We start from the raw sequence: 27,496 nt of genomic DNA on the forward strand, positions 1-27,496 counted from the left end.
TGTGAATTATATCTCAATAAAGTGGGAGAGAGACAAGTAGCTGGGGCCCTTCCTCAGGAGCCTTGTAGTCCTTGTGCACAATTTGATTTTATTCTAAGCACCCTGGGAGGTATTCTCTCCGCCCTCATCTTCTGTATAACAACCCCCCCCCCCCCCCAAGCCCTCTCTTCCCACCTGGAGAGGAGGGGCCGTGCTCAGACAGCTAGGTGAGTCCGATGTTAGGAGCGGGCTCTCTGTCCTTCCCCAGGTAGGCCAGCAGACAGAAGGTTGTAGAGAGGGTGGGGACAGGGACCGTCTCACCTTGGGAAACTGGTAGGAGACTTCGGGGAGGTAGGTGTTTCGGGATGGCTTCTTCTTGAGGGACACCACCACAAAGTACTCAAAAAGCTCCCGCTCCTGCCACTCGAGCAGTTCCAGCTCCAGCGTCCGGTAGCTGGGTGCACGCTTCAGCATCGACTGGATATGCACTAGGCGCTGTGTGTGGGCTGGGGGCAGGTCACACATCAGAGGACAGGCAGCTGGACCTTCACAGACCCCACATTAGCCCCCTCCACACCAGACTTGGGCTCAGTCTCTGTGTATCACCTCTAAGTGCACAAGCCTAGTCTGACACCCTCACCCAGCCAGATCTGGGGGAGAAGGGGCAGGAGCAAGGGGCCTGTCCTGACAACACAGAGAGCTACTGGTCTGGGTTTCCTGGAGCCTCTGGAGGCTGAGCTGGGTCAATAGAACTGCCCAAGCCAGGGAAACCCAGGGACATATCATTGGCACCCAACCACCCCTGTCCCTGCGCCAAGAGGACCAGGAGCTATGAATACCCACAAAGGCTTCGCCCTTGGGCCCCTATCAGTACTTTGACTTGAATTCTCTGTCCCTGTTCCTGGGCCCAAAGTTCACTTGCCCACTTGCCTGGGGCCAGTGGAGGAAAAAATGAGGGAACTAGCTCCCACCAACTTTAATCATCCAGGCAGGGTTTCCTGAGAAAGAACAGATCTGTCCAAGGCCCCTGGAATATGATGGCCCCGAACCTTTCCAGGGAGGTGGCAGTCCTCCGCTCTGGGGGAAGGGGAGATGAGTGGCCTCAGGGCCTCCAGAGGATTGGGTTCCTCAGCCTAGGGCATGTTCCTTAGAACCAGAAGAGGTACTTGTAATCTCCTGAGCCCATCTATGACTGTCCAGATTCACATGTACCAGGCAAATCTAGTATCCAGTTCTCATGGTGGTAGCTTGGGAAAGTGCAAGCAAGGACACCAGCCTGAAATTTGGGTAAAATGAGACGTCTAGAGAAAACCTCACACGGCTGAGCTCCCAAGACTGCAGGAACGGTCTCCCCTCCAGCTCCTGGCCCTGTTGGCCCACGATCCTGCCTGCCTGTTGCCTCTCCAAACCAGGCCAATTTGAGACGTGGGAACTATACGTGCAGAGGGAGGGAAGGCTCATTCCTTGTGTCAGGGCTGGGAAAGGGTGCTGTGCTCTTGGGGAACCACGCCTCACCTTTGAACCTGTCGTCAGAGTCGCTCTCGCTCTCACTGTTCTCATCTGGAAAAGAAATAACGGGAGGGCATGCTTGCTGAGCCACTGCGGCTCCCAATGTTTCGCACGAGGGATGAATCTACCTAGTCTGGCCTCCTGGGGGCCCATGGCCAGGCACTGAGTCGCCCAGGGCCAGGGTCGCTCAGAGCTCCAACAGCAGGTGTTCATCTACATCCAAACCCCTCTGCATCCAGTCCTGATCTGGGGGGAGCTGAGGACCCAAATAAGTCGGGACTTTCCTTTTGCCAGAAGCAGATTCCCATAGCCACCTCCCTACTCAGGGCCTCACAGCCCAAAGCCGGAACCAACCCATCCAGGACTTTCTTCCCGCTTTGTCCCTCCCCCTTATGTGTCCCCTTCTTGGCAGGGCTCCAGCCTCCTAGAAGGCAGGAGGATCCCCATGAATGGCCCACAGAAGGGTAAACTGAGGCTAGTCCATGCCTCTCCGTTCCTAGTGCCTAAGGGCCCCAGACGCCTGAACCAGTTCAGGTGTCAAGGCCTACCTCTCAGTGATGCTGTCTCAATGCTGGACATAGACAACTTTTTTAACCTCTTCTTTCCTCTTTTAGCATTGTAGATGGAGTTAATTCTTTGGACAAGCTGGGTGAGAAAAGCAAGGCGCATGAGATAACCTGACACCAGCTGCCGCTACTCCCAAGAAGGCTGATGAATAGCCCACCCACTTCCTTACTGGTGTGAGCTTTCTGCCCTCCCTGCACCAGGCCCCAAGCCGGTCTCCCTGATGTACTACCTCAAGTGCAGGCTGTCTGGTAGCTCTCCACCTACCTAGTCCCCGAGAGGACTCCAGCCCCAAGACAAGGACATTAAAGTTAGCTCCCCAGAGGAAGGAACTGTGATCAAACTGGACAGGATGGTAACTCCTGGGTCCCCAGCGTCACTGAACCAACCGAGACAAAGAGCTCCCCAGATGCAATAACAGGAACAGGGATTCCAGCCTTCCCCTCGGGCTATAACCTGGAGCAGTGACAGGAAGGAGCTAAATTCCCAATATACCCAAGCATTGTTCGCAGGCTAAAAATACCACTCAGCTAAATCCTGCTGCTTCGGGCTGAAGGCTTGGGCCTGGCCGCCTCTGCGTGCAAACCTTGAAGTCTAAAACTCTCAATTCTGAGTGTTATAGAAAGGGAAACCCCTGTTTGGGTCTGAGATCTTTCAAAGCCTGGAAAAGTGTGTGCACAGACCTAAAAATGCACACCCACGTGCACTCATGGGAAGCTCCAGTGCATGGACCCAAATATACCCAGAAGTGATCAAGCAGCCACAGCTTCGGGGAGGGAAGGAAGGGGCAGAAGAGCCACCCGCCAGCCTGCCTGGCCCCCGCCCGAGACCTGGGGAGGCTACCTTGGGAACGCGGCGGGCGCGGCGGCTGGACAGCAGCTCGCTCGTGGTGCTGAGGCTGTCCTCAGTGAGGCTGGAGGGTGAGGATGGCAGGCTCAGCTGAGCCAGCAGCAGCATGTCATCGTGGCTATGCCTCTTGGGTAAGCGCGGCAGCCGGTGGCTCTTCCTTTCCGACCAGTTCCCACTGCGCAGGGACTGGCTGTTGGGTTTCAGGGAGAGCTGGTTTGGGGGGGGAGAGAACGTGGAAGAGGGACTCGCCACAGAAGCCTCGGTTGCCACCTGTCTGCTGAGGCGTGGACTTAGCAGCCACAAGCTGGCATCAGGGGCTCCCAAAATCCCACCCTGCAACTTCGATCTGCCGGGGTTTCCTCTTTCAAGACGTTAGCTGCTGATCAGCTGGTCAGGGTTAGATTAGAGACTTGCCTCCACAAAGAAAGCTTAACTACTTCTGCCAGAATAAGGGGAGTAGAGGCTAAGAAGACTGGGCTGTCACCTGAGTGGAAAGAGAAGCCAACCAGGAATCCTGGGGGCTCCTCCTGAGCTTTGGGACAAGACTTAGACTTTGCTTGTTACTGAGCCTGGCTGCTACGCCGTCTTCCCCCTCCGCCCCTGATCCAGTCTTAAAACGCTTCTCTAGCAGATCCTGTAATCCCCATGCCAGCCTGCCCTGCTCACATATTCCAGGGGGAACACAAGTGCTCTGGGCTCTGACCACCAAAGCCCAGCAAGAAAGGCCTCATAGCCTTACCCACACGGTCTAGGCTGCCCCCACCCCCAGCCTTGACAGACTTGCTGTGTCCCTCGGTCAAGACCGACACCCTAAGGTACAAAGCACTTTACTCTCAGCAAATCCTACTCACTGCTAGAAAACCAGCACCCCCTACAAACTCAGCAAGCCTCTCTCCCTCCTGTTGTCTGGACCCGGCACTGCCTCTCATCACCTCACCAAGTCCTCTTTCCTCCCTGCCCCTCGATTTCCCGTCCCATCCAATCAGTCTGGCAATACATACTCAATGGGCCTGACCTGTGGTGGCGCAGTGGATAAAGCGTCGACCTGGAAATGCTGAGGTCGCTGGTTCGAAACCCTGGGCTTGCCTGGTCAAGGCACATATGGGAGTTGATGCTTCCAGCTCCTCCCCCCTTCTCTCTGTGTCTCTCTCCTCTCTCTCCCTCTCTGTCTCTCTCTCTCCCTCTCTCTCTCCTCTCTAAAAATGAATAAATTAAAAATAAATAAAAATAAAAAATACATATTCAATGGAATCCTATTTGAACAGAGCACTGGAGAAAGGTAAATCTTTTATAAAAACAATCACATCATTCCAAAGGCAGAAGAAATAACTTTTATAGTCTCTAGCCAATGTTAAAAGTATCAAGGTCCCTCCGTTTGCACAGAGAAAGAGAGTTGCCTGGGGAAGTCCAAGAAAGCATCCTAATCTGCCTGCCTCCTGTCCACCACCCTGGACAAGGTCCCAAGGAGATGAAGTCTTTGACTCTTCTCATTCTGCCTCTGTCAGTTCACTCCTATCCTAGCAGATGCATTCTTCTTCCCTCCAACAGGATTGCCCAGGTCTCGAGGACACCTGGCCAGCTCTCAAATCTGGTTTTTGGGCCTAAGCCTGGCCCTCAAATGCCAGTACTGAAGTCATTTCTGCCAGTGCTGCAGAGCACCAAGACTCCTATCAGGGCCTTGTCCTCCTGTTTCCCACAGGAGGGGAGGAGGAACAGGACAGCAGACCACAGGGATTCCTGCCTTAGTCTGGCAGCTCAGAGCTCTTACAGGGAAAGGAAGACAGCTGGACAGGATGCCCCTAAGAGCATCTCAATTGTCCACAAGAGCTTGCCCCAAATCCCTGAGTGCAGAGGTCTTTCCTGCGTGAGGTCACTTCCTTTGCCAAGCACTAGTGAGGGACAAAGCCTGAGTGGAAACTGGCCCACACCTTGATAGGACAGGCCCCCACTGTGGTCCTCATGTTCCCCTACAGACCACGTCCGGCTGCTGTTACCTGAGTGGGTGGGTTGTACTTCCTGTCCTGAGGACTCCACATCCTGTGCAAGGAGTCCAAGGAATTCTCTGACAGTTGTTGGGATTTGCGTCCTGCTCTTCGGCTCTTTAAGTCCACATCCTCATATGGATTCTCCTTGGGCAGATCTCCTGCAGAGGAGGAAAGGTTAGAGTAGGGGGAGAAGGGAAGACGGAAACACACACACACATACACATACACACACACACACTCACAAATAAACAAGCAGAATTCCTGTGAACCAAAGAGAATGGCTTCTGCCTGGCCCTCAGCTCTGAGTCATGCAGCTGCCCGTCTGCAGTGGGAGGCTACAAACAGATCCTGGCTCCAAGTCCCGAAGCTGAACCCCCACCCCCAGTTCAGCTCAGCCTTGTCTGGCCTCTGCTTTATAAATTCAGGGATTGCACAAGACTAGCCCAGTCACCCCTGCCTGTGCCCAGCCAGGACAAAGCCAACACCAAGCGTCTTGCCTTGGCTCTAGTCCCTCTACTATGAAAGCTGCAGAGATACACAGTTCAAGGTATGAAAGGCTTTCAGATGTCACAAGGATGTCCCTTTATGGACTGTTCCCCGAGGACTCCCTTTTGGGGGATGGGCTTCAAGGAACTCTAAAGCGCTCAGGGCTTTCCCAGGCCTAGCTCTCACCTATTACACTGCCCAACTACTCTTTGACAGTTCTTCTGTCTGGTCCCCTGAGAAAACCCAGCACCAGCACAGAGATTAGCAAGTAGTGAGCGCTCAGTAATTATTTGTTCAACGAACCGCTCTTTACACTGTGTCCCTCTATTTCCTCTACCGCTGAGCTCAGCAGAAAAGAGAATAGTCCTCATCCCCATTTGGAATAAACTCTCCTGCTGTGACAGAGGGGAGGTGTGAAAGGCTTGAAAGGCGTCTGGGCCAAAGGGGTGGGGGTGAGGGACAGTTCTCAAATCCCTGGCAGCAGCACTGCAGTGGCCGGACCAGGAAATCTTGGAGAGTCAAAGCACAAACCCCTTCCTTTAAAGAGCAACCCCTTCCCATAAGCAATCCCCTCCTGCCCCTCTCTTAACACATGCCTGGACTTTTCTAAAATACAGAAGCATTATGATCCAGGTCCATCCTGCCCCAACCTGCCAGAATCATGGTGATGACAAGGTCCATGGGGACTGTGAGTGAATGCTGCCCTCCGCTCTCCTCCCCTGTCTTTCCATAGCCTCCACTCCATGTCAACACTGCTACGTGGGGACTCAGAGCCTAGGTACAAGTGACCAGAACAAGGCATTGCCGGAGGAAGCACACATGGTGAGAGCAGGGCTCGCTCCTCCCCCTCTGCTCAGCACCAGGACTGAGCCCCGGGGACAGATGTGCCTCACAGCCCAGAGCAGCTCAGGGGCCACCTCCCGGGACTGGACAGGACAAAGAGCTACAAGGTCACTGGCAATGTAAGCTTTCCTACGGCAAGACACAGGAGAAAAACCAACCCCCACGTTCTTACAGATTTCTCAATTTCCAAAGCCAAGATGCCCCAGAATCGTGGTAGCTACTTATGACTATCAATGAATTTAGGAAATGCCTTTACAGAGGTGTGGGGAGAGGGGGTAAGGGTAGTACGAAGGGAAGATTTCTGCAGTCAGAGCCAATTAGACGGCCACAGAAGGAACACAAATCTCTGCAAATGTGAGGCAAAGATGGGTCAAGACAGGATTTGGCCTGGATTAAGTGGTTCCCAACACCAGCAGTGTCCTCAGCAACTGAGCAGCCGTTTTCCTGTAACACAGTCATGATAGGAAAACGACTTGTCTCCCTTCCAGAGCCCTGACTAAGCAGAGCTGGCCTGGCAACCCTGCCTCAAGAAGCCAAATACTAAACCTGGTGCTCTCTGCAGGCTGTCTCCAGCCTACCCCACTGTGGGCACAGGAGAGAAGGCAGGATAGGCTCCACTTCCTGGTCCCTTTTCAACACATTTCCTGTACAGTGAGATTCAGGGATCAAGGATTAGACAGTCTTCCTGATCCTTTGTAACAGTACCAGAGTATCACTGTTCAGATGAGGACAGGAAAGACACTTATTCCAAGTTCATCAAAGCCAAACTTTGCCTTGGACCAGATGATCAGCCAGAGCCCTTATCAACCTATAGGATGACCTGTCGCAACTCTTTTAAATCAGAGTTTCTCCAAACTACTGACATTTGGGACTGGATAATTATCCCTCTCTTTTTTGAAGATTTTATTTACTGATTTTAGAGAAAGGGGAGAAAGCAAGAGAAGGGGGTGGGGTGGGAAGCACTGACTCATAGTAGTTGTGTTGGTCAAATAAGTTTGTAAATATATATATGTTCACTCATTTATAGTTTGCATTGGGTATGGGAACAGGCTGTAAGCAGGCAGGGTCCTTATAGCCTAAGGCTTAGTTTTAAAACTAAGCTTTTCTCCACACCCTTGACTGTTGCATGGTTGGGTGGTGCACTCTCATGAGGAATCCCATTATGCCTCAGATAAGTATCAGAGACTTCCTTGTTTATATATTGGCTTAAAGGTTTTGATTTCTTTTCTTTTTTTTTTTTGTATTTTTCTGAAGCTGGAAACGGGGAGAGACAGACAGACTCCCGCATGCGCCCGACTGGGATTCACCCGGCACGCCCACCAGGGGCGAGGCTCTGCCCACCAGGGGGCGATGCTCTGCCCCTCCAAGGCGTAGCTCTGTTGCCACCAGAGCCACTCTAGCGCCTGGGGCAGAGGCCAAGGAGCCATCCCCAGCGCCCGGGCCATCTTTGCTCCAATGGAGCCTCGGCTGCAGGAGGGGAAGAGAGAGACAGAGAGGAAGGAGAGAGGGAGGGGTGGAGAAGCAGATGGGCACCTCTCCTGTGTGCCCTAGCCGGGAATCGAACCCGGGACTTCCGCACGCCAGGCCGACGCTCTACCATTGAGCCAACCGGCCAGGGCCTAAAGGTTTTGATTTCTTCACTATAAAATGGGGCAGAGGAGCCTATGCAGAAGGACAGCAGAGAAAGGCCACGTGGAAGAGAGGAGAAGATGGAGGAGTGCTAAAGGAGAAGCCAGCTTGTGCAGAGTTTGTGCAGAGAGGAGATAGAGAACAGAAGTGAATAAGGCTGGTGAGCTAGAAACCTTTGATTCTAGGAAACTCGGATAAGTCAGTGGCTTTGGGAGCCCTGAATGGAAAGGGAAGTGTTTTCCCATTGTGTGTATTTCTTGCTCACCGGGTACAAGCTAGGATTAAAGCTAATGGCCCACCAGTTCTTGGCTCCATTGTTTCATTATCATCTGTCCGAATCAAACGCAAACCTGCGTGGGCCAGGCAGCTGCGGTGATGGCCGTGGCTACTGGCTTTACAAGGTGCTTCTCGTATGTATGTGCCTTGACCAGGCAAGCCCAGGGTTTTGAGCCGTTGACCTCAGAATTCCAGGTTAATGCTCTATGCGCCACCACAGATCAGATGGGGCTAGATAATTCATGTCGTAGTGGACTGTCCTATACATTTGTAGGATGTTTAGCAGCAAGCCTGGCCTCAATCCACTAGAGGACAGTAGCATCCACTCAGTTGTAAAAAACAAAAACATTCCTTGAGCGGATGGGTAGATGAGTGGATGAATGTATAATGGAAGAAGGGAGGAAAGAAAGAGAAATTGCCCCCCCCCCCCATTAAGGACCACTGCTTTAATAGGAAATATAGTCAACAATATTGTGATAACTATGTAAGGTGTTAGATGAGTACTAGACTTATTGGGGTGACCACTTCATTAGGTATATTAATGTCTAATCACTATATTGGACACCTGAAACTAATATATTATGTATCAACTGTAATTGAAGAATAGTGTTTCAAAAAAAGAACCACTGATTCAGATGGAGGTTTCTGAATTTCCTAATAGTTTCTGAGTACCATGACATAGGTCCTAAGTTAAGTCTTCTTTCCTCTATCCTTCCCTTCTCCTCCCTCCTTCTCTCCCTTCTTTCCTTCCCCAGAATCAGAGCTTGAACACTGATGCAAAATCCAAACCTCAAAAAAAAGATATAAGAGACTGAGGCCTGAGGAAGTAATAGATGTATATGATATTGATGCACATCAGTGACAACCAGGGAGAACACAGTTGGGAACACCAAGCTCTTGACACTAGTCCTACCTCTGGAAATGAAATTTAAGGAAAGCCTCACATGCCTACCCCCCCCCCAATCCCCGCCTGCCCAGCCCTAATATCAGCCTCTTCCTCCTCCAGCAATGTTTAACATCCTGTCTGATACAACCAGGCCACTGACCATTTCTCCAGGAAATGACTGCTGGCCCCAGCCCAAGCCCTACCTCCCTAGCCTTCGCTTGGGCCCGTCACAGCCCGATTTCACCTGCTACTCTCAACTTCCTCGGTTCCTGACTCCCTTTTTTTTGCAGCTGTCTCACGGAGATACTGTCAGTCATCTCACCAGGCAGTAAGGGTACCTAAGGGATAGGGATGTGCAGAGATCAAGCAGGCCCTGAATCCTAGCGACAGGTAATACAACCTGCTAAGAGCAAGTTAATTCCAAAGCAATAGTTCAGAGCTGGCAGAGGAGGAGGTCTGGGGAGTAAGGCTCAGAACTCCTGAGGGAGCAGAGCTACAGCAAGGCTGAAGAAGCTACAGCAGAGCAGAGAAACATGGTGAAGACTTAAGAGGGACAGGACAGGAGACAAAAAGCCAGGCAGACTCAAAACTTTCACCTGTACTCTCGCCCACACAAGTCGCCTGAGGTGGACACACCGTGCCCTGGGAGAGGCAGAAGCTGTAGGCTCTCTTCCCCGGAGGCCTCGCCCTGAGCACTCCCATGTCATCTCAACAAGCCCAGCTGGGGAAGCCAGAGGGCTCAACCCTTCCCAGCTTAACTGATGAGATAAGGGACAAGGGCATCGCCAAGAATTTCTACTTCATACTTTTTTTTTTTTTTTTGTATTTTTCTGAAGCTGGAAACGGGGAGAGACAGTGAGACAGACTCCCGCATGCGCCCGACCGGGATCCACCAGGGGGCGATACTCTGCCCCTCCGGGGCGTCGCTCTGCCCCGACCAGAGCCACTCCAGCGCCTGGGGCAGAGGCCAAGGAGCCATCCCCAGCGCCCAGGCCATCTTTGCTCCAATGGAGCCTTGGCTGCGGGAGGAGAAGAGAGAGACAGAGAGGAAGGGGGGGGGGGGTGGAGAAGCAAATGGGCGCTTCTCCTATGTGCCCTGGCCGGTTGGCTCAGCGGTAGAGCGTCGGCCTGGCGTGCGGGGGACCCGGTCCTACTTCATACTCTTTTAAAGGGACTTGTCAGAGCCCAAACTTATCATAGTTAATCCTCGGAAGGAAGAACCCAGCCCCACCGGCCCTGCCCCCACCCCGCCCCATAGATCCTTTGGTCATTGACCACATGCGCCAACACCCCCTACCAACACACACCCAACTGGAAGAACCAGTTAGGGAAGGGGTGTGTGTGTGTATGTATGTGCACAGACATGGAGAATTTCTCCAAACAGAATCCTAAACTTCCCAGACCACACCCATGGCCAGGGCCCTGGGCTGCTGCTTCCCTCCCCATCCCTCTCCAGGTTCCAACCAGTTGTTTCTTCCAATTCTCACTTCTCCGCCCCACCCTCACTTATACACAGTGGAGAGAGGGCCAGGCTAAGGGCCCAACTCCCTCCACAATGCACAGCATATCAGATGGGGAACTCTAAGGGACCAGTCGTCACCTACCCTCCAAGCCTGGACACCATTTCCCAACTGTCTGGGCACCGTTCCCCGGGCTGCACCTCCGGGCTGCAAGCTCTACACTGCTAGGTGCCCTCTGTTCCTTACTGCTTCCCAGCCTGGGGACAAATGAGAAGAGAAGGCAGAGAGACAGCAGAGGCTCAGCAAGCTTTGCAGGCAGGCTGGCTGGCCTGTCCCCAGCTCCCATCCCACTCAAGTTCCTGGAAACTCTTGCTGGGCCCCAGCAAGATGACAGGAGTGGGAATCTCTGCAGGAATGCAGCCCGGACTCCTTGGTCAGGCACTGAGGCCACTTCGCATAGCTCCCTAGCAAGCTGCTTCCTTGGGTGCATTTTTAAGTGTCAGTTCAAAATGCAAATGACTATAAGGCTTTGTAGAATAGCAGCATCTTCTGGGGCAGATGTCAAATTAAACAGGTGAGAATTAATAGCCCCAGAAAGCAGCAAGATAGTTGCTTTGTTTTTAAATCCCTCTATCGCAAACTAGCAGGAGAAACTTCAGCCTGTTTTGGAGAATCCCACCCTAGTTCCCCAGGCATCCTGCCGGGTGTGGTGGGAGGCCAGCAAACTCCCAAGTTCCCCTGTTCAATGCCACTGCTCACAGAGATGGCACTCAGCCTCTAACAGACCAGGAACTCCAGTCCAATCGGCTGGTCCCCAAGATGGAGAGTTAGAACAGGTGCTCTCCTCTCCCAGCCCCATTATCGTACACCCCAAACAGAGCCTCATCTGTCCCTCTGTAAGGGAGGCAGCACAAGAGCTGGGTAAGCCAGACAGAACCAGAAATGACCATAATCTCAGACCACAGCCTGGGCCAAGAACAGAGAGGCTCCTGGGAAGCCCGAGGCACTGGTCAATCCCAGGCAAAGAGTGACACCGACATTCAGAGTTCTGAAACAAGCCTCCCCTCCCCAAAGCTTCTGGAGGAGGGTCCAAATTCTTGGGCCTGTCTCCAGGGATGGAGAAAGAAATAAATCAACCAGAATCTAAAAGTAAGAGGTGTCCTCCTGCTAGCTTCCCTGGTCAGGTCTAGAAATTCAGACTGGGCTGTTGTGGGAGATATAGAGAAAGAAAATGTGCCCAGGGCACTGAACTAATGATAGACCCTGAAACCCACCCTACAAGGCAGAAGCAAAACCCAGGCATCTGGGTTACTCCCCTGCCCTCCCTCCTATACCATCTTCCCACCTCTCTACACAGGCACCAAAGATTCAGAAGCCAGTGAGCAACAAAGGGACATGTGCCAACTTGTGTCACCAGCACCAGCCCTTACCCTGGCTTCTAAATCATCCATCCAAGAAGCATCCCAGAGGGGCAAAACGTCCCCTCTCCTGAGTGAGGAGGCTGAGCCCAGATATGCTGGTCTTCTTCTTCTTCTTCTCTCTATCCTAACCTAAGGAAGCCCAGGGAACAGTTCTGTTGCTCAGGAAAGTGGTTCCAAAACTCTCATTCACATGCACCCCCACCAGACACTGCCCCCAAACAATCCCAAACAGAGTCCTAGAACTCGGGCACTCTGGACAGATCAGATGGTGCGAGCATCCCCTTCTCTGATTCAGTTCAGTTGATACAAGAACATCCTCACACCTGAAGCCCCCACGCAGCACAGAAGGGCTGCCGAAGCTTCCCAGAGAAGAGAGGGCACAGGACTGACTGCTGTGTGGGCAAGGCCTCCTCGGCCCAGGGCAGCAGCCAGCCCCCAGGGCTGTGGGCAGCAAAGATGTGATGATTTCTTCCAAACTAGAGGAAATAGGAATTCACCCTGCAGCTCAGGTAGGGAGGGAGACGGGGTTGTGCCTCTGATCCTTAAAGCTCTTGACACTGGGTAACCCATGTATACAAAGTTTTTTTCCCAGTGGAAAGGGAAGAGGCCTCCTTCCCCAAGCCCTTTTGCTGTTCGAGGGATTTCACTCCCACAGTCTTCCCGTCGTGACCTAAGTCTGGATGGCTACACGCTAATCCCTTAGCTCCTGGGAAAGCAGTCCTGGGTAGGTCCGAGCACTGCTGCTGTTGCCCTGGAAATGCTGGCAACTTCTCAGGGGAAAATGATGAACCTGATGGCTCAGGTCAAATGAGGGAATAGATGACTCTTTTTTACTAAGATCGTAGTCTTACGAGAATTTAGAGGGCTCTCCACGAGGGCCACCTGTCTTTCAAGTGTTAACTAAGACCATGTTCTCCAGCCCCAAGGCTGAGGCCGAGACAGAGACAGGAATGAGAGGCAGATGAGAGAGTGAACACGGAACACGCACACTGCTTCTCCTTAGCCACCTGCACCAGGCACACACCATACTTGAGCAGAATTAAAAGCCCCCTCAGAAGAGAATGAGGCCAGAATTAAAACAAGAGCCAAAAATAAACCCAACCTAGCCTAGGTTACTGGGTTTTTATTGACCCTCAAACACAAGTTTGCCAACACCAAGTACTTCCAGTTGTTGGAGGACAATTTGCCGTGTTGTCTTACATTTCTGACCTTCTGAGCAAGAGGAATGAATGGGTTCCAGACCAGCCTCTGGTAGATGTTTATATAGCAACCAGCCTTGCAAGATAGGAATCTCCCTCCAGGGCAGAGGCAGAGTTGATTCCTAACCAGAATAATGAGGATAATCTCTCTTTATGAGCGGGTTCGGGAGTAGCCCCTTGAAAAGAGTGGTGTCTCCTATGCTGTGTAGCCTGTACCTAGACTTTTTCCATACTGCCCCATGGGACTTCGGAGCAAGCAAGCAGAACCCATGTGAACCTAAAGCTCATGCTGCCTATTGTGCCATGAGTTAGAAAGCCCTTTGTCTCTGATCCAGGTGTCTTCCACCAGCATCAGTGAAACTGGGACAGGCTGAACTTGTGTGGGTAAAATCTCAAGAGGCTTTCACACAGCTCCTGACACTTCTTTAAGGGAAGAGTAGGGGAGATGTACACTGCTCACAAAAATTAGGGGATATTTCAAAATGAATATGAAGCAATTAAAAAAAGCATTTGATTTTTTTTATTAAACAAGAACATCAGAAAAGCAAATGACAAGTCAAAGAAAGTTGTTCGATTATGCAAATGAATACAGAACCAACTTTTATTATTTTTTTTAATTTTTTATTTTATTTATTCATTTTTTTAGAGAGGAGAGAGAGAGAGGGAGAGAGAGAGACAGAGAGAGAGAGGAGAGAGAGACAGGGGGGAGGAGCTAGAAGCATCAACTCCCATAAGTGCCTCGACCAGGCAAGCCCAGGGTTTCGAACCAGCGACCTCAGCATTTCCAGGTCAACGCTTTATCCACTGTGCCACCACAGGTCAGGCCCAACTTTTATTTTATTGGTGAAAATGCACTATACAAAAGGCTAAAAGTACTGGAGTATCAGCATGTTCCCTGATCCCCCAATTTTTGTGGGCAGTGTATATTAAGAAACCCGTCACTGTGTCAGTACTTTGAAAATTATTTAATCTCATTTAATCCTAACAATAATCCTATGAAGTATTCTTATTAAAACAATTTTCTATAAAAACTTTGTATTGGTTGATTGATTTTTTTTTTTTTTTTTTTTTTTTTTTAGAGAGAGAGGAAGGGAGAGAAACAGAGACAAAGAGAGAAACATCAACTTGTTGGACTTGTTCACTTACTCATGTCATCACTGGTCATCTTCTGTCTGTGCCCTGACCAGTGCCTGAACCTGCAGCCTCAGCATGTCAGGACAATGCTCTAACCAAATTAGCTACCCAGCCAGGGCCTATTTTTAATAAAACTATTTTTGTTGCTATCATAGCATCATCATTTGACAAAATAGAGACCTCAGAAAAGTTAAGTGATTTGCCTAAGGATACACAGCTAAGGAAAGGCACCTGTTAAGACTCCAAAGCCTTCCAAAAATAAAAGAAAGGGATAATGTGTTTTCCTCTTTTTATGGTCCAAGAAGCCCTTTGAGTTTCAGTTAATTCAAGGCCAGGCTTTCATCTCTTTGCGCTCAGTCTTTGCTAAGTTACTTCCTCTGATGACTATTTCCTCGAGAAGGTCCAGAAGCTGGGCGAAGGCTGTCCACGGTGAATGAAGTGGGGCCTGGCTAACCCCGCCCACCGCCTCGGCCACTGCTTACCCACAATGTCTTCATAGGCATTCTCTTCTAAAGTGCTTTTGGATCCAAACTTGGGTTGGCTCTCAGTACCGTTCTCAGTGGGAGAAGAGGGGTACAGGGACTGGAGACTGGATGCATCCTCAAACTCAAAGGATTTTCTGTGGATAACAAGAACATGGGTGATTCCGGCTCAACGAGAGTCCTGCTGCCTTGTTGGGGAAAGGCCACAGGCAACAGCATAGACTAGAAGTCCTCCTCACAAGACCAGCTACTGAGCCAAGTCAGAGCCAAACTTACCACCCAAATGAAGAATCAGATGGTCTGAAAGGCCTAGCCTGGGTGACTATGGATAATACCAGTAACAACTACCACAGGTGGAAAGGGTGCTATGCGTCAGATGCTGTGGCAAGTGCTTTACACGAGTTATGTCACTAATCTTCACAATACTGCTCCTAGATATTGTGCCATTTTACCAATGAAGAGGTAGAGGCTCAGAGAGAGGAAGTGACAGAAGCAGGACGCGCCCAGGATGTCTGAGCCTGGAGACCACCCTCTGTGAGAAGCATCTGCCATGACCACAGGGACTGAGTGCCGGCTCTGCCTCCAGACTCGCCCGTCATGTCTGCATCCTAACAAGGGTGCCTGCACTGAGCAGCACTAAGGGCTCAACCCTGGGAGAGGGATTCCCAAGGTTGCCTGGGAGTCAGGGAAACGCAGGTAGGTGGTTTGCTGAAACAGATGGCTGAGTCCTCAAAACCAATCACACCACTTCTGAGGTTGAACTAGTAGAAAATCTGAAGCCAGAAGCTACTGCCAAGAAGAGTCAGCGTCCCTTCAGTTAGTCATCTGCTCCTTTCCAACCCCCAAGTCCCCTTCCCCTCTACAGTAGAATTGCAAAATCACAGCTTGTTTGCTCCCCAGACACCCGCGCCACAGTACTCCACACTCCTCCCCTTCACTGGGGAGGCATCTTCCTCAGCCAAGACTGGACACCAGCCGCATCCTCTTCCTCTCTAAGGCAGGTCCCCAGCAGACTCCTGGGAGGCAGAGAAAGCCAGGTATTGACTGAATCTCTCCTCTCGTCCACTAACACCTCCCTCTCTTTGGGGTTCCATTAAACATTGCAGCCAATGAAGTTCTTTCTTTCTTGTTTAATGAACAACTCCTGCTAAGAATCCTGGGGTGCAAGGCAAGGACTAAAAGTGTCCTCAAGGTCACATCTTGTTCTCAGCTTGCCCAGATACTCGGTGGCATTTGACACAGCTGAACACTTGACACTGTCGCTCACCTCCCCTCACCTCTATGACACGGTCTCTTCTAGTTTTCAACGGCCTCTTTGGCAATTACTTTGTGGGCTCTTGTGAGGTCATCCCCTTTCCACTTGCCTTCCAAATGCCAAGGTCTCTCAGAGTTCTGTTTTCAGAACTCTTGCCCATCCAACACTTTCTGGGGACCAATAATTACCATTTCTACCATGATGACTCCCAAATCTCTGTCCCAGACTTTTCAACCAGTTCAATAGCCAATGGCTGAGAGCAGTGGTTCCTGCAGGTTGGCCCTCAGACCACGATCTTGGTCTGAGAACAGCTCTCAGTAATACCTGCAGCAGAGTCACACCTTAGGCAGGTAGTTCTCAAGTCAGCAAACAAGGTACAAGTCATGTTCAGCCAATTATCCCTGACAGTCCCTCAGGAAGGTACCATGTCAAGGACCAACACATCATCTTCCATTAAGACTGATATAGTCAGTTTCTCCCCCATATTTCTTAACAGATTTCTTTTTCTTTGGTTGAATTCCAGAAGAAATATTTGGCTTGCATATTTTTTTTTTCATTCAAAAGTATGTTATATATAAGAACCATACCTGGCACAACAGATACCAACTTACCATGTCACGCTCCTCAGGGGAGGATGCTCACTGTGTGGAAAGGCAAACAAAACAGCCTGTATTTTTTTAAAACTGATTTTAGAGAGAGAAGAAGGGAGAGAGATAGAAACATCGATTTGTTGTCCCACTTATTTATGCACGTGCCCAGACTGAAGATTGGAACTACAACTCAGCACATCAGGATGACACGCTAACAAGCTGTGCTTTCTGGCCGGATACTTTTTGAACCATTTCTCTTTTTTTTCCCCAAAGTGCAGATTTAAATTTTTTTTTTTTTCTGAAGCTGGAAATGGGGAGAGACAGTCAGATAGACTCCCACATGCGCCCGACTGGGATCCACCCGGCACGCCCACCAGGGGCGATGCTCTGCCCCTCCGGGGCGTCGCTCTGCTGCGACCAGAGCCACTCTAGCGCAAATGGGCGCTTCTCCTATGTGCCCTGGCCAGGAATCGAACCCGGGTTCCCCGCATGCCAGGCCGACACTCTACCGCTGAGCCAACCGGCCAGGGCCCAGATTTAAATTTTGCCAGGTTAATTCTTACATGAAGTGAGTCCACCATATGTGGAATATGTGTGTGCATATATTATAGGTAAATGTAGCCTGACCAGGCAGTAGCGCAGTGGATAGAGCATTGGACTGGGATGCTGAGGACCCAGGTTCGAGACCCCGAGGTCGCCAGCTTGAGCGCAGGCTCGTCTGGTTTGAGCAAAGCTCACCAGTTTGGACCCAAGGTCGCTGGTTCGAGTAAGGGGTTACTCCATCTGCTGAAGGCCCCTAGGTCTAGGCACATATGAGAAAGCAATCAATAAACAACTAAGGTTCGCAATGTGCAACGAAAAACTAATGATTGATGCTCTCATCTCTCTGTTCCTGTCTGTCTGTCCCTGTCTATCCCTCTCTCTGACTTTCTCTCTGTCTCTGAAAAATAAAATAAAATAAGTCACTTTATATGTAAATGTAATGTGTATGGGTATATGTGTAAAACCTTCAGGTTGATCTACTGTCTCCCCACCCCCTTATCTCACCTGCTAACCACTTTTTTGCTGTTCTTAATTTAGCTCAGCAACTCCCACGAGGAGGCTTCCCACACTGCCCAGTCTAATTTAGAGGCCTCTCCGTCTAGGTCTCTGCAGGGCTCTTACAATGACATGGGTCATGGCGTGTAGCAAAGCATCTATGATTTGTGCATCTACACTGCTCATAAAAATTATGGGATCAGGGATGTGCAGATACTCTAGTACTTTCAGCCTTTTGAATAGTGTATTTTCACCAATGAAATAAAAGTTGGTTTTGTATCTCATTTGGATAATCAAACAGCTTTCTTTGACTTGTCATTTGCTTTTCTGATGTTCTTGTTTAATAAAAAAAAAATCAAATGCTTTTTTTTATTGCTTCATATTCATTTTGAAATATCCCTTAATTTTTGTGAGCCATATATCTTATGCACCAGACCATGAAGTCCTTGAACAAAACAACGTCGTCTCATTTGCCCTGGTGTCCTCTTGAGGAGCACAAGGCTTGGTGCACTGAAGGCTCTATCTAGGTAGGTGTTTAAATAGAACGGATGAACAAAGACAAAGTAAACACTCTTGGTAGGCTGTTAAAGATCTGAAGAGCCAGTGAGCCTGTGCGGGGGCCAAACATGGGACTATCCTTAGCCAGGGGCTCTGTGGCTCATGGGCCTGGATCTTTGTGATGTCTCCCTCTCTGCACAAGAAAGTTTCTATCTGAGATATGGTGTGCTGGATAAAGTCTGGAGTATGGGGATAGATGGAAGAATCTGTAGAAAGGAAGCAAACCTGAATGCCCCCCTGACTTCAGGTTAGAAGAGAAAGGCTGAGGGGTAGAGGCATGGGCTTTCCAAAGGAGGTTGGCTTGTCGTCCCCAATTCAGAGAATAAGAAGCCTGTCAACTTTCACCAGCTCCCAAGTCAACATAACTGCGAAGATGGCCTCGGTGATCTGGGTCGGGAATGTTGAGACTGACCCAGGAAACCAATGTGAGTCTAAAAACAAGTCCTTCGTAAACATGGCCAATAAGTAGAAGTGTTCTTACAGGCTTTTTCCCATCAGCCTCCCTCTTTGGGATCCAAGGATCCCATCTTCACACAGGCCCAGGGTTTCTATGTGGCCAGCTAGCCCTCGGGAAAGAGGAAGTCACGTTAAATGTGTCAATACTACTGTGTTAATGGTAACATGCAGTATTCAGATAATGCTGTACTCAATTAAATTTCTAATGCTGACACTTCGGGTAGTCATGAGGCTAGAATCCCACTGGACTTCTATCTATTCTCTCTAAAGTAACAGGGCCCAACCCTCTGCTAAAAAGGCTGAGGAATTTCCAACTGGGCTCAGAACACAGCCCAACTCTACCCCAAGGCCACACCCAGCCAACATCTTCACCACATGGCATTTGGAAGACCGCTTTCACCCTCCCCCTCACATTTAAGTTTCCTTCTCCTGCAACAGCAGAAAAACAATCTCTATTTTACCTATCTCATGTTACTACCTAACAATGGTTTGGTGCTTAAGAAGGTATAAAAAGCATGACTGACTGTGACCCATTACTACAGTCTGCTTTGGCATCCTCCACTGGAATGAAAGCCACTGTGCCCAGCTATAAGACACTGGAGGACCACGTATTACCTGCTTTGGGACTTGCGGTGACCACGCATGTCCTTCTTGGGTCTCCGGGTGACTGGTGGGGCTGGGGTGGAGGGCAGCGGAGGTGGAGCAGCAGGTGTGGGCGAAGGAGGTAGACCATTGCTTGGCTTACTCTTAGGGTTCTTGTCAGCCTCATATTCAAAGGTGCGCTTGGGTTTGGGGACAGGATTCACAGCGGGATCAGGGGAGCTCTTCGATGGCAGCAGCTGGGAACCGGGGCTGTTTCCAGGAGTCCCTGGCTTACTGGAGCCACTGCCTTCCCTCTCCAGGGGTGGGCCCGCCTCCCCCCTAACTCCAGCTCCTCCTGCCCGGCTGCCAGCGCTCACACTCGCGCTCCCTGTCAGTTCCTCCAAGGTGCCCAAGGTCCCAGTCTTCCTTCTTGTCCGGTCTACACTGTAGCAGCTGCTGGGGAGCTGGGGGAGTCCCCGGCCTGGCTGCTCCTTCAGCGCCTGTTCAATTTTCTGGATGCGACTCAGCACTGCTGAGCTCTCCTTCCTGCTGCCAGGCCCCCTGAGGAGGGCACTGGGCTCACTCCGGCCTGGCCATTTCTCCAGCCGGTAGAAAGAGTCCCGGACAGGGAGTGCCTCTCCTTCCTCCTCGGTCTCAGGGTAGGAACACTCGGAGAAGGTCCTGCTCATCCTCCGGAGGCCCTTGAAGTCAAAGGTCTTCTCTGAGCCGCAGGGGGACGGCGCGATGCTGGGGCAGCCCACGCTGGGGCAGCCCTCACTGACCGCCCGCTCGCCCCCGGGGCCCTCCCACTTCTCGCCACACACGCTCATCCGGGGCAAGGTCTCTCGGTGACCCTCCCATGCTGAAATCTTCTCCCGAATGCCCAGGTTGTGGGCACGGGTGCCGGCGCGGTTCTGAAAGATGCTCCGTGAGCTAGATGCCGGCCCCAGGGACGGAGTGCTGTGGGCCAGGGGGAGGCAAGCAGCTACCCCCTCTACATCCTGGGCGGCCCCTTGGACACTCTTCTTCTGGTCCTCTCTCTTGCACAATGAAGGGCTTCCGTCCAAATAACTGAAGCTGGTGGCTTTGAGGGGACAAACGGGTGGTGAAGTGTCTGGGGAGGAAGCTTGAGGATTTGGGGGTGAAGGGTCCCGGGGGTGCCAGTCCTTGAGGAGCAGCCGGGAGCTGGCGCGGCTTGGGTACCTGCAGGCTGACGTTTCACTGTCACTGAGGGGGTAGATGGGACTCCTCGACGGGGAGAGAACTGGAGGCGGAGAGACTGACTGAGACCTAGGAGCAAAAAAAAATAATAATAAAGGAAAAAGAAAGAGAAAACAGCAGTAAGCGGCCTGACAATCAGAGACGACGTGCTTTAATCCCAGAGAGCTCACTAACTCCTTCCTGTGACACTCTCAAAAGCCCTCTGTTCAAGTTATGCATCTTCAAAGCTGCCCTCAAGGGAAGAAACAGACTCTTATCCACAATTCATCCACAGAGACCCTGAGCACTGTCTGCAAGAGAAGCCGGTTCTGTGACGGGCAGGAGCATCCCACGCGTTTCCATCTGCCAGCCCAAGAGCAGGAAGACCAGCGGTGTGCTGATAACTGTGTAACAATCAGCTCTCCGGGGGAGAGCACAGGTCTGTAGCATTTGCCAAGTTCCACATGTAACTATTCCTAGTAAGGCTGGTTTCAAGCTCTCAGTGAGATGTCACTGAATGTGGAGTTGGGAAGTGATGCTAACGATCAGTTCTCAAGAGCTAGTACAATGCAGCTCCAGCGAACAGCTCCTCAAGTTGCCCCACGCCACAAATATACATGCAAGCCTTTTGATCTGTCGCCTTAACAAGCCCCTATCTCCCCTGAGACTTCTGCCACTGACACAGATACTGCTCCTCAGCTTGAGTCTTGATCAGAGTTCGGATCCCTGAAGGCTCTCAAAAGGATCAGGGGGGCCCCTCAGGAAAGAGTCTTTTCTACTCTCACTGAGGAGGCCAGTGGGGAGTGGACACGGGCACAGGCAGCGCGACCCTCCAGCGGCGGCATCCCGTTGAACAAGCGCCAGCCATTTCCAAATCCACATACAGATCTTAGCAAACATCAGGGATAGTTCTAAAGAAAGGCTTTTACGTAGACTAACTCATTTAATCTTCATAAAAACACTATCATGTCATTATCGTTTATTATTATGCTCCTATTACAAATGAAAAGAAAAACTAAGGCAGAGAAAGGTTCAATATCTCATTCAATACCACTGTGCTGGTAAGTGGTGAAGCCAAGACAGGAACTTACACCACACTGCGCTGCCTCTCTGAGGAGGAAGCAGCGGCCTCTGCCATCTTTGTGAACCACCCAGGCCTCCAGACATGGCTCAGCAGAAACTCCCACAGCAATGGGCACAGCCCTGTCTTGAATGCAGCATTTTTTAAGTATCAGAGGACCTCTTGGTCTTCCCCACTAGACCATGATTTTTTCTTCAGGTGGAGGAACACATACTCAGCATCTGCAAGATACTCAGTGAATGATAAACAAATGAAGAAAGAAAAAGGTAACAGTGAGCTTATTAAAGAGAACCAGGTATGTACTTCCTTTTCAGTGCAAAGTAAGCCCCCAAGGTGCTAACATCAAACTTAGGTACAACTTGTACTTAAAAATGGAGCACCTTAAAGGCTATTGGTAATCAACTGCAACTGGACATCAGTGACAATGGCATCATTGAATTACTCAATTCCCCTGGCAAAGAACTAACCAATGAAGACCTTACAGAACTGGAGCAGCAGATGATAGCATTTAGGGAAGAAAACAGGGACCTAGAAACTCCAGAACCGAGGAAGTTTTCTACAAAAGAGGTGGCTGATGCTTTTCGTCTCTGAAGTAGGAATGGCAAGATTAGAAGAGCAAGATCCTGACACAGAGAGACTCACTAAAGTTTATCGCATAGTTACCGAAGCCCTGGGATGCTGCAGGGCCATTTGTGATGAGAAAAAGAAGCTCTGTATAAGCCTCCCTGGATGCCGACTTTAAGAAACTGACTCCAACAGCCAAATCAAACCCTGACTCTAATACCAGTCCCACCCTCTCCAACAAGCCCATCATCTTCTATTATATATCGTTCAAGATTGTTTAAGGTTGTATTTTAAAATGCTTAATTAAGTGTTTATATGCACATAAAGGTAAAAATAAATACTATGGTAAGACAAACATCTGTCTAAGTTGCACTTAATAGGTAAATGTGCCTGTTCCAGCTTACATACAAATTCAACTAAAGAACAAACCTACAGAACCCAGAGACTGCCTGTACTTTTCTAAGTTGTCTACTCGAGTAATCAGTGTCAACTTTCAGAATTCTTTCCAGTTTTAGGTCAAAGGCAGCAGGTGTTGTCAATACCGCATGCTCCAAAAGCCTACCTGAGCTAACTAACGCCATGGTCCTCAAAGCCAGGCAGTCCAGCCTCGCGGGCCCCAGAGTACCGTGCCATCCCCAGGAAGGCAGCCAGCTGCCCCCGAGCCAGGCTGCTGTCACTGCTTACTCACACACAGAAAACTGGAGCTTGGGTGAGTCAGGGATTGGCCGACAAATTCCCTGTTGGGTCATAGCCTCTGGCTGCCCCCGATCAACAGGAAACCTCAACATGCTTAAGTTGTTTTTAAAAGGGCAAGTCAAACAAGAGCCATCCCACGTGTACATGGGCACAGATGAGAGAAATTCAGTGCCTAGCCAAGCCGATGACCAAAGAGACTGCTTAGCAAGAAGATGTGAAGAGAATAAGCCTCAGCGCTCCCCAGGGTAGGGAGCAGCAGGGTTAGGCGCCAGGCTTGAGCCTGGGGAGACCCCAACCTCCTCACAACTGAGAGAGGCCTGAGGTCACTCACTGTTTTTTTGTGTTTTTTTTTAACAGAACCGTGGATGCAAAAGATCTTCCATCCAGCCCCATAAGCCAATTAGTGCCTGTGCTACATAAAGGACTCTATGTTTCAGTTAGTCTCGGCTGAGGTGGGAGAAGATGCCTTTAATAGAGGATGACTTTATCATTTGCTTATTCATTCAACAAATATTTAGCGAGCACAATACCATGTGTCAGATCCTGCTCTAAGAGCTAGATACAAGAATAAATAAGACAAAAATTCCTGTCCTCGTGAAGCTTCAATTCTAGTGGGGGAGGACAGGCAACTAATGAGATGTGAGTTTCTTAGGAAGTCTCTTCAGACTATGTATGTCTCATCTCTCCAGACGTTTTGATATATGCTCCCCTGGGGATATGTCTCCTAATCCCTCAAGGTAAAAATTCACCAGTCTATAAAGCTACTGTTATTTATGGGAAGGTGAGGTGGCAGGACTCCTGCAGGTGGGACAGGAAAAACAGTGATGATCTCTGGTCTAATTACATCATGCTTTTAGAAAGAATCATTTGCCTGACCAGGTGGTGGCGCAGTGGATAGAGCGTCGGACTGGGATGTGGAGGACCCAGGTTCGAGACCCCGAGGTTGCCAGTTTGAGTGAGGGCTCATCTGGTTTGAGCAAAGCTCACCAGCTTGAACCCAAGGTTGCTGGCTCGAGCAAGGGTTTACTCAGTCTGCTGTAGCCCCCTGGTCAAGGCACATATGAGAAAGCAATTAGTGAACAACTAAGGTGTCGCAACAAAAAACTAATGATTGATGCTTCTCATCTCTCTCTGTTCCTGTCTGTCTGTCCCTATCTATCTCTCTCTCTGTCTCTGTAAAAAAAAAAAAAAAAAAAAAAAAAAAAGAATCATTCACTTCCCTTAGTAGTTCAGGATGGAGAAATCCAAGTTAAGAAATTCTCACAATGCCTAGCCTGCTTTAACTGAGGCTACATCTCTCTCTTCTTCTGAAGGATAAAACAGAGAAAAGACTGGCCTTTTCCTTTAAAGGTCTTGGTCTTCATACCCTTGCTGATCTGAGGCCCAGAGCTGCAAGCGCTCCTTGCCCAGCCTCCCCACACAGGCAGGCCCAGTGCGCTCCAGCAACTTGGGATGTGCCTACGCGCACCTGGGCACAGGCACCCCGGCTTCATCTCAGAGAAGGCAGCATTCACTCACTCCAAGGTCCTATGGAGGAATCTGTAAACATACACACAAGGCCCTGACCTTCCCTCAAGGGGCTGCACTTCTCATTTGAGGGTAGAACTCACTGCTCTCTGTCCATGTCTTTTTTTTTTTTTTTTTAACAGAGACAGAGAGAGAGTCAGAGAGAGGGATAGACAGGGACAGACAGACAGGAACGGAGAGATGAGAAGCATCAATCATTAGTTTTTCCTTGCGCATTGCGACACCTTAGTTGTTCATTCATTGCCTTCTCATATGTGCCAGACAGACAGGAAGGGAGAAAGATGAGAAGCATCTTGACCGAGGGGCTACAGCAGAGTGAGTGACCCCTTGTTCAAGCCAGCAACCTTGGGCTCAAGCCAGTGACCTTGGGCTTCAAGCCAGCAACCTTTAAGGCTCAGGCTAGAGACCATGGGGTCATGTCTATGATCCCATGTGTAAGCCAACAACCCCGTGCTCAAGCTGGTGAGCCAGTGCTCAAGCCAGATGAGCCTGCGCTCAAGGTGGCGACCTCGGGGTTTTGAACCTCTACATCCCAGTCGGATGCTCTAACCACTGCACCACCGCCTGGTAAGGCTCTCTCTCCATGTTTCTGATTCTACCTCTTATTAGGAATGTGACCACAGGCAAAGCCACTCGCTCTCTCTGAGCTTTCAGTTTCAATTCCTCAAAACTGGGCTAACTGCATCACCGGGCTGTTATAATGGGCAAGTGAGATGATGAATGTGAAATGCTATAACTCACTATGACGTATTGTGTTTTTCAGCAGGTATGCTAGGCCGCTGTTCTCAATAGAGGCTGAGAACATTGTGTCCTTAGGGTTCAGGTTTTGGCACAGCCACCAACAAGTTACTAACTTTGAGCAAAGAACCTAATCTCTCTAAACCTCAGTGTCCTTATTTGTAAAATGGAGGTTAAAAGAATATATCTCAGAGGATTATTATAAAGAGTAGACACAATATACCTCAAGTGTTGAACTCAGTGAACACCAGTACTCAATCTTAGCTTGATAATGACAAGGAGCTGACTATTCAGAATAATTGCTTGGCAAACTTTTTCAAACGGCTTACCTCTCTGTCCTCACATTCTAATTGTTCAGCGTGGGAGGGGAAGGAAATCAATTAAATACAGGCATAAATTCTTTGCAGCTCATACTATCAAAAGATAGAATCTGTTTTTCTGCCCCTTGAATCTAGACTGATCTTGTGATTTGCTTTGACCAATAGGATGTGGTAAAAATTAAGTTGTCCGAATTCCAAACCTGAGGTCTCAAGTGGTCTTTTGGTTTGCCCCTTCACACACTTGGAATGCTGCCCTGAGACTGTCACATAAGGAAGCCAGTCTAGTCTTAGAGGGTTAAGAGGCCATGTGGAGCATAACCAAGGTATCTCAGCCAGCAGCCAGCCACCACATGTACCGGACACACGAGTGAGGTCATCTTGGACCCAAATGAACCCATCTAGATGAGGGAGCCCAGGGGAAACCAGTAGAGGAACTGTCCAATGAATGCACAGAAATGTGAGAAATAATAAATGGTTCTAAGCCACTATGTTTTAGGGTGGTTTGCCGTAATGCCTTAGAAAATGATGCAGGTGGGAAGGGCCGGGCTTGTGTATATGGGCCTGCCGCACCCCCATGCCTCTCTCCTCCACTTCCCACCCACACCTGGGCTGAGGGTCTTCTCACATGGTAGCATCCCTATGCTTCTTTATGCTTCCGTTGCCCCTGGTTCTTACTGCTACATGTATTCCAACTCATCCCACACAGGAGAGAAAAGGTATGCGTTTGTTCTTTTCCCCCCTCTCAAGCATCTGGATCCAGCTCCCTTCCCCAAAACACTGGCCACTTCATTACTAAATCATGCCAATTCTACACCTTCACATCTGTCCCCTCCTCCCTATCCCCACTGCTCCTGTTATTTTCTTGGTTCATATCTTCGCTTTCACTAATATTGTTAAAAGAATCTCTTACCTTCCCTCTCTGCCTTTGGTCTTAACCCAGCTCAAGTCCAATCTCTCATCTTAACATTTAAAAATATTTTTCTTACTTATTGATTTTAGATAGAAAGGAAGGGAAAGAGAGGGAAACGGAGGGGGAAGGAAAACTTCGATTTACTGATTCTTTTTTTTTTTAATTTCCATTGATTTGGAAAAGAGAGAGAAGGGAAGAGAAAGAGAGACAGAGAGAAGCATAAATCCATTGTTCTGTTTAGTTGCGCATCAATTGGTTTCTCTTTGTATGTGCCCTAACTGGGGATCAAACTCATGACTTTGGAGTTTCAGGCGACATTCTATTTCACTGAGCCACCTGGCCAGGGCCCTTGGTTGATTCTCGAATGTGCTCTGACCAGGGATCAAACCCACAACCTTAGCATAGCAGGACAATGCTCTAACCAATCGAGCCACACAGTCAGGGCCAGACATATTTATAAAATATGAAACTCAGGCTCCACTGGAGCAAAGATAGCCTGGGCGCTGGGGATGGCTCTATGGCCCCTGCCTCAGGCGCTAGAGTGGCTCTGGTCGCAACGGAGCGACACCCCGGATGGGCAGAGCATCGCCCCCTGGTGGGCATGCCAGTTGGATCCCGGTCGGACGCATGCGGGAGTCTGTCTGACTGCCTCCGTTTCCAGCTTCAGAAAAATACAAAAAAAATTTTTTTAAATTAAAAAAAAATATATATATATATGAAACTCGACACGCTTGAAACTCCTCACTATCAATAGAATTAAGTGCAAATTCACTGCCATGGATGTCAAGGAGTACCAGAATCTAGTCACTACATTTTTTCCTTTGCCATCTCACACTGTCTTTTCCTCAGTACAAGCCTACATCCCACCCTTAGCCACATCAAGCTCCTTGCTTTTCACACCTGTAGGCAAAATATGTGCCCTTCCTTCTGGTACTGTTTCACAAGAACATGACTGAACCCTTCAGTTAACTACCTGGGCCACTGTCAAGTAACACAGAAGGAAGCATTCGTGCCACGGAATGTCCCATTATTGTCAAGTGCACTGAGGGGCTTTTTTTTTTTAGAAAAGGCTACTATGTATTAGTCCTTGATGGCAAGACAGGTCTGAACTCAGCACGTCTGGCCCAGGGCTTCTGAAGGTATCAGGAAGAGGACCGAGCTAAGGTAAGCTGGGGAACGTTCCTGGGAGCCCAGGGAATAGCCCAAGGATATCAAGATGGACTGTAAGTGCCATCCATGAAGGGTGTTTGCTTTCAAGTTAAGGTTACACAGAACCCCA

The 27,496-nt window shown here is 49.8% G+C and overlaps 1 protein-coding gene across 7 annotated transcripts in view; it reads right to left on the reverse strand.

The window, feature by feature from the left end:
* DENND2B (DENN domain containing 2B) overlaps positions 1–27,496 on the reverse strand; it is a 180,070-nt gene that overhangs the window by 20,874 nt on the left and 131,700 nt on the right. For 5 of the 7 annotated variants that reach the window (XM_066250901.1, XM_066250902.1, XM_066250903.1 and 2 more), the window contains 7 exons: positions 19,215–20,471; positions 14,703–14,839; positions 4,896–5,044; positions 2,896–3,111; positions 2,037–2,133; positions 1,495–1,539; positions 301–485 (listed from right to left, as the gene is read on the reverse strand). In XM_066250901.1, coding sequence (XP_066106998.1) covers positions 301–485; positions 1,495–1,539; positions 2,037–2,133; positions 2,896–3,111; positions 4,896–5,044; positions 14,703–14,839; positions 19,215–20,471 — 2,086 coding nt within the window. Of the gene's footprint in view, positions 1–300; positions 486–1,494; positions 1,540–2,036; positions 2,134–2,895; positions 3,112–4,895; positions 5,045–5,128; positions 5,197–10,610; positions 10,648–14,702; positions 14,840–19,214; positions 20,472–27,496 lie in introns of those variants that run through there. The other 2 variants (XM_066250904.1, XM_066250905.1) reach the window with 2 other exon arrangements.

The sequence above is a fragment of the Saccopteryx bilineata genome, chromosome 1 (assembly GCF_036850765.1).
Source record: "Saccopteryx bilineata isolate mSacBil1 chromosome 1, mSacBil1_pri_phased_curated, whole genome shotgun sequence".
Lineage (NCBI taxonomy): Eukaryota > Metazoa > Chordata > Mammalia > Chiroptera > Emballonuridae > Saccopteryx > Saccopteryx bilineata.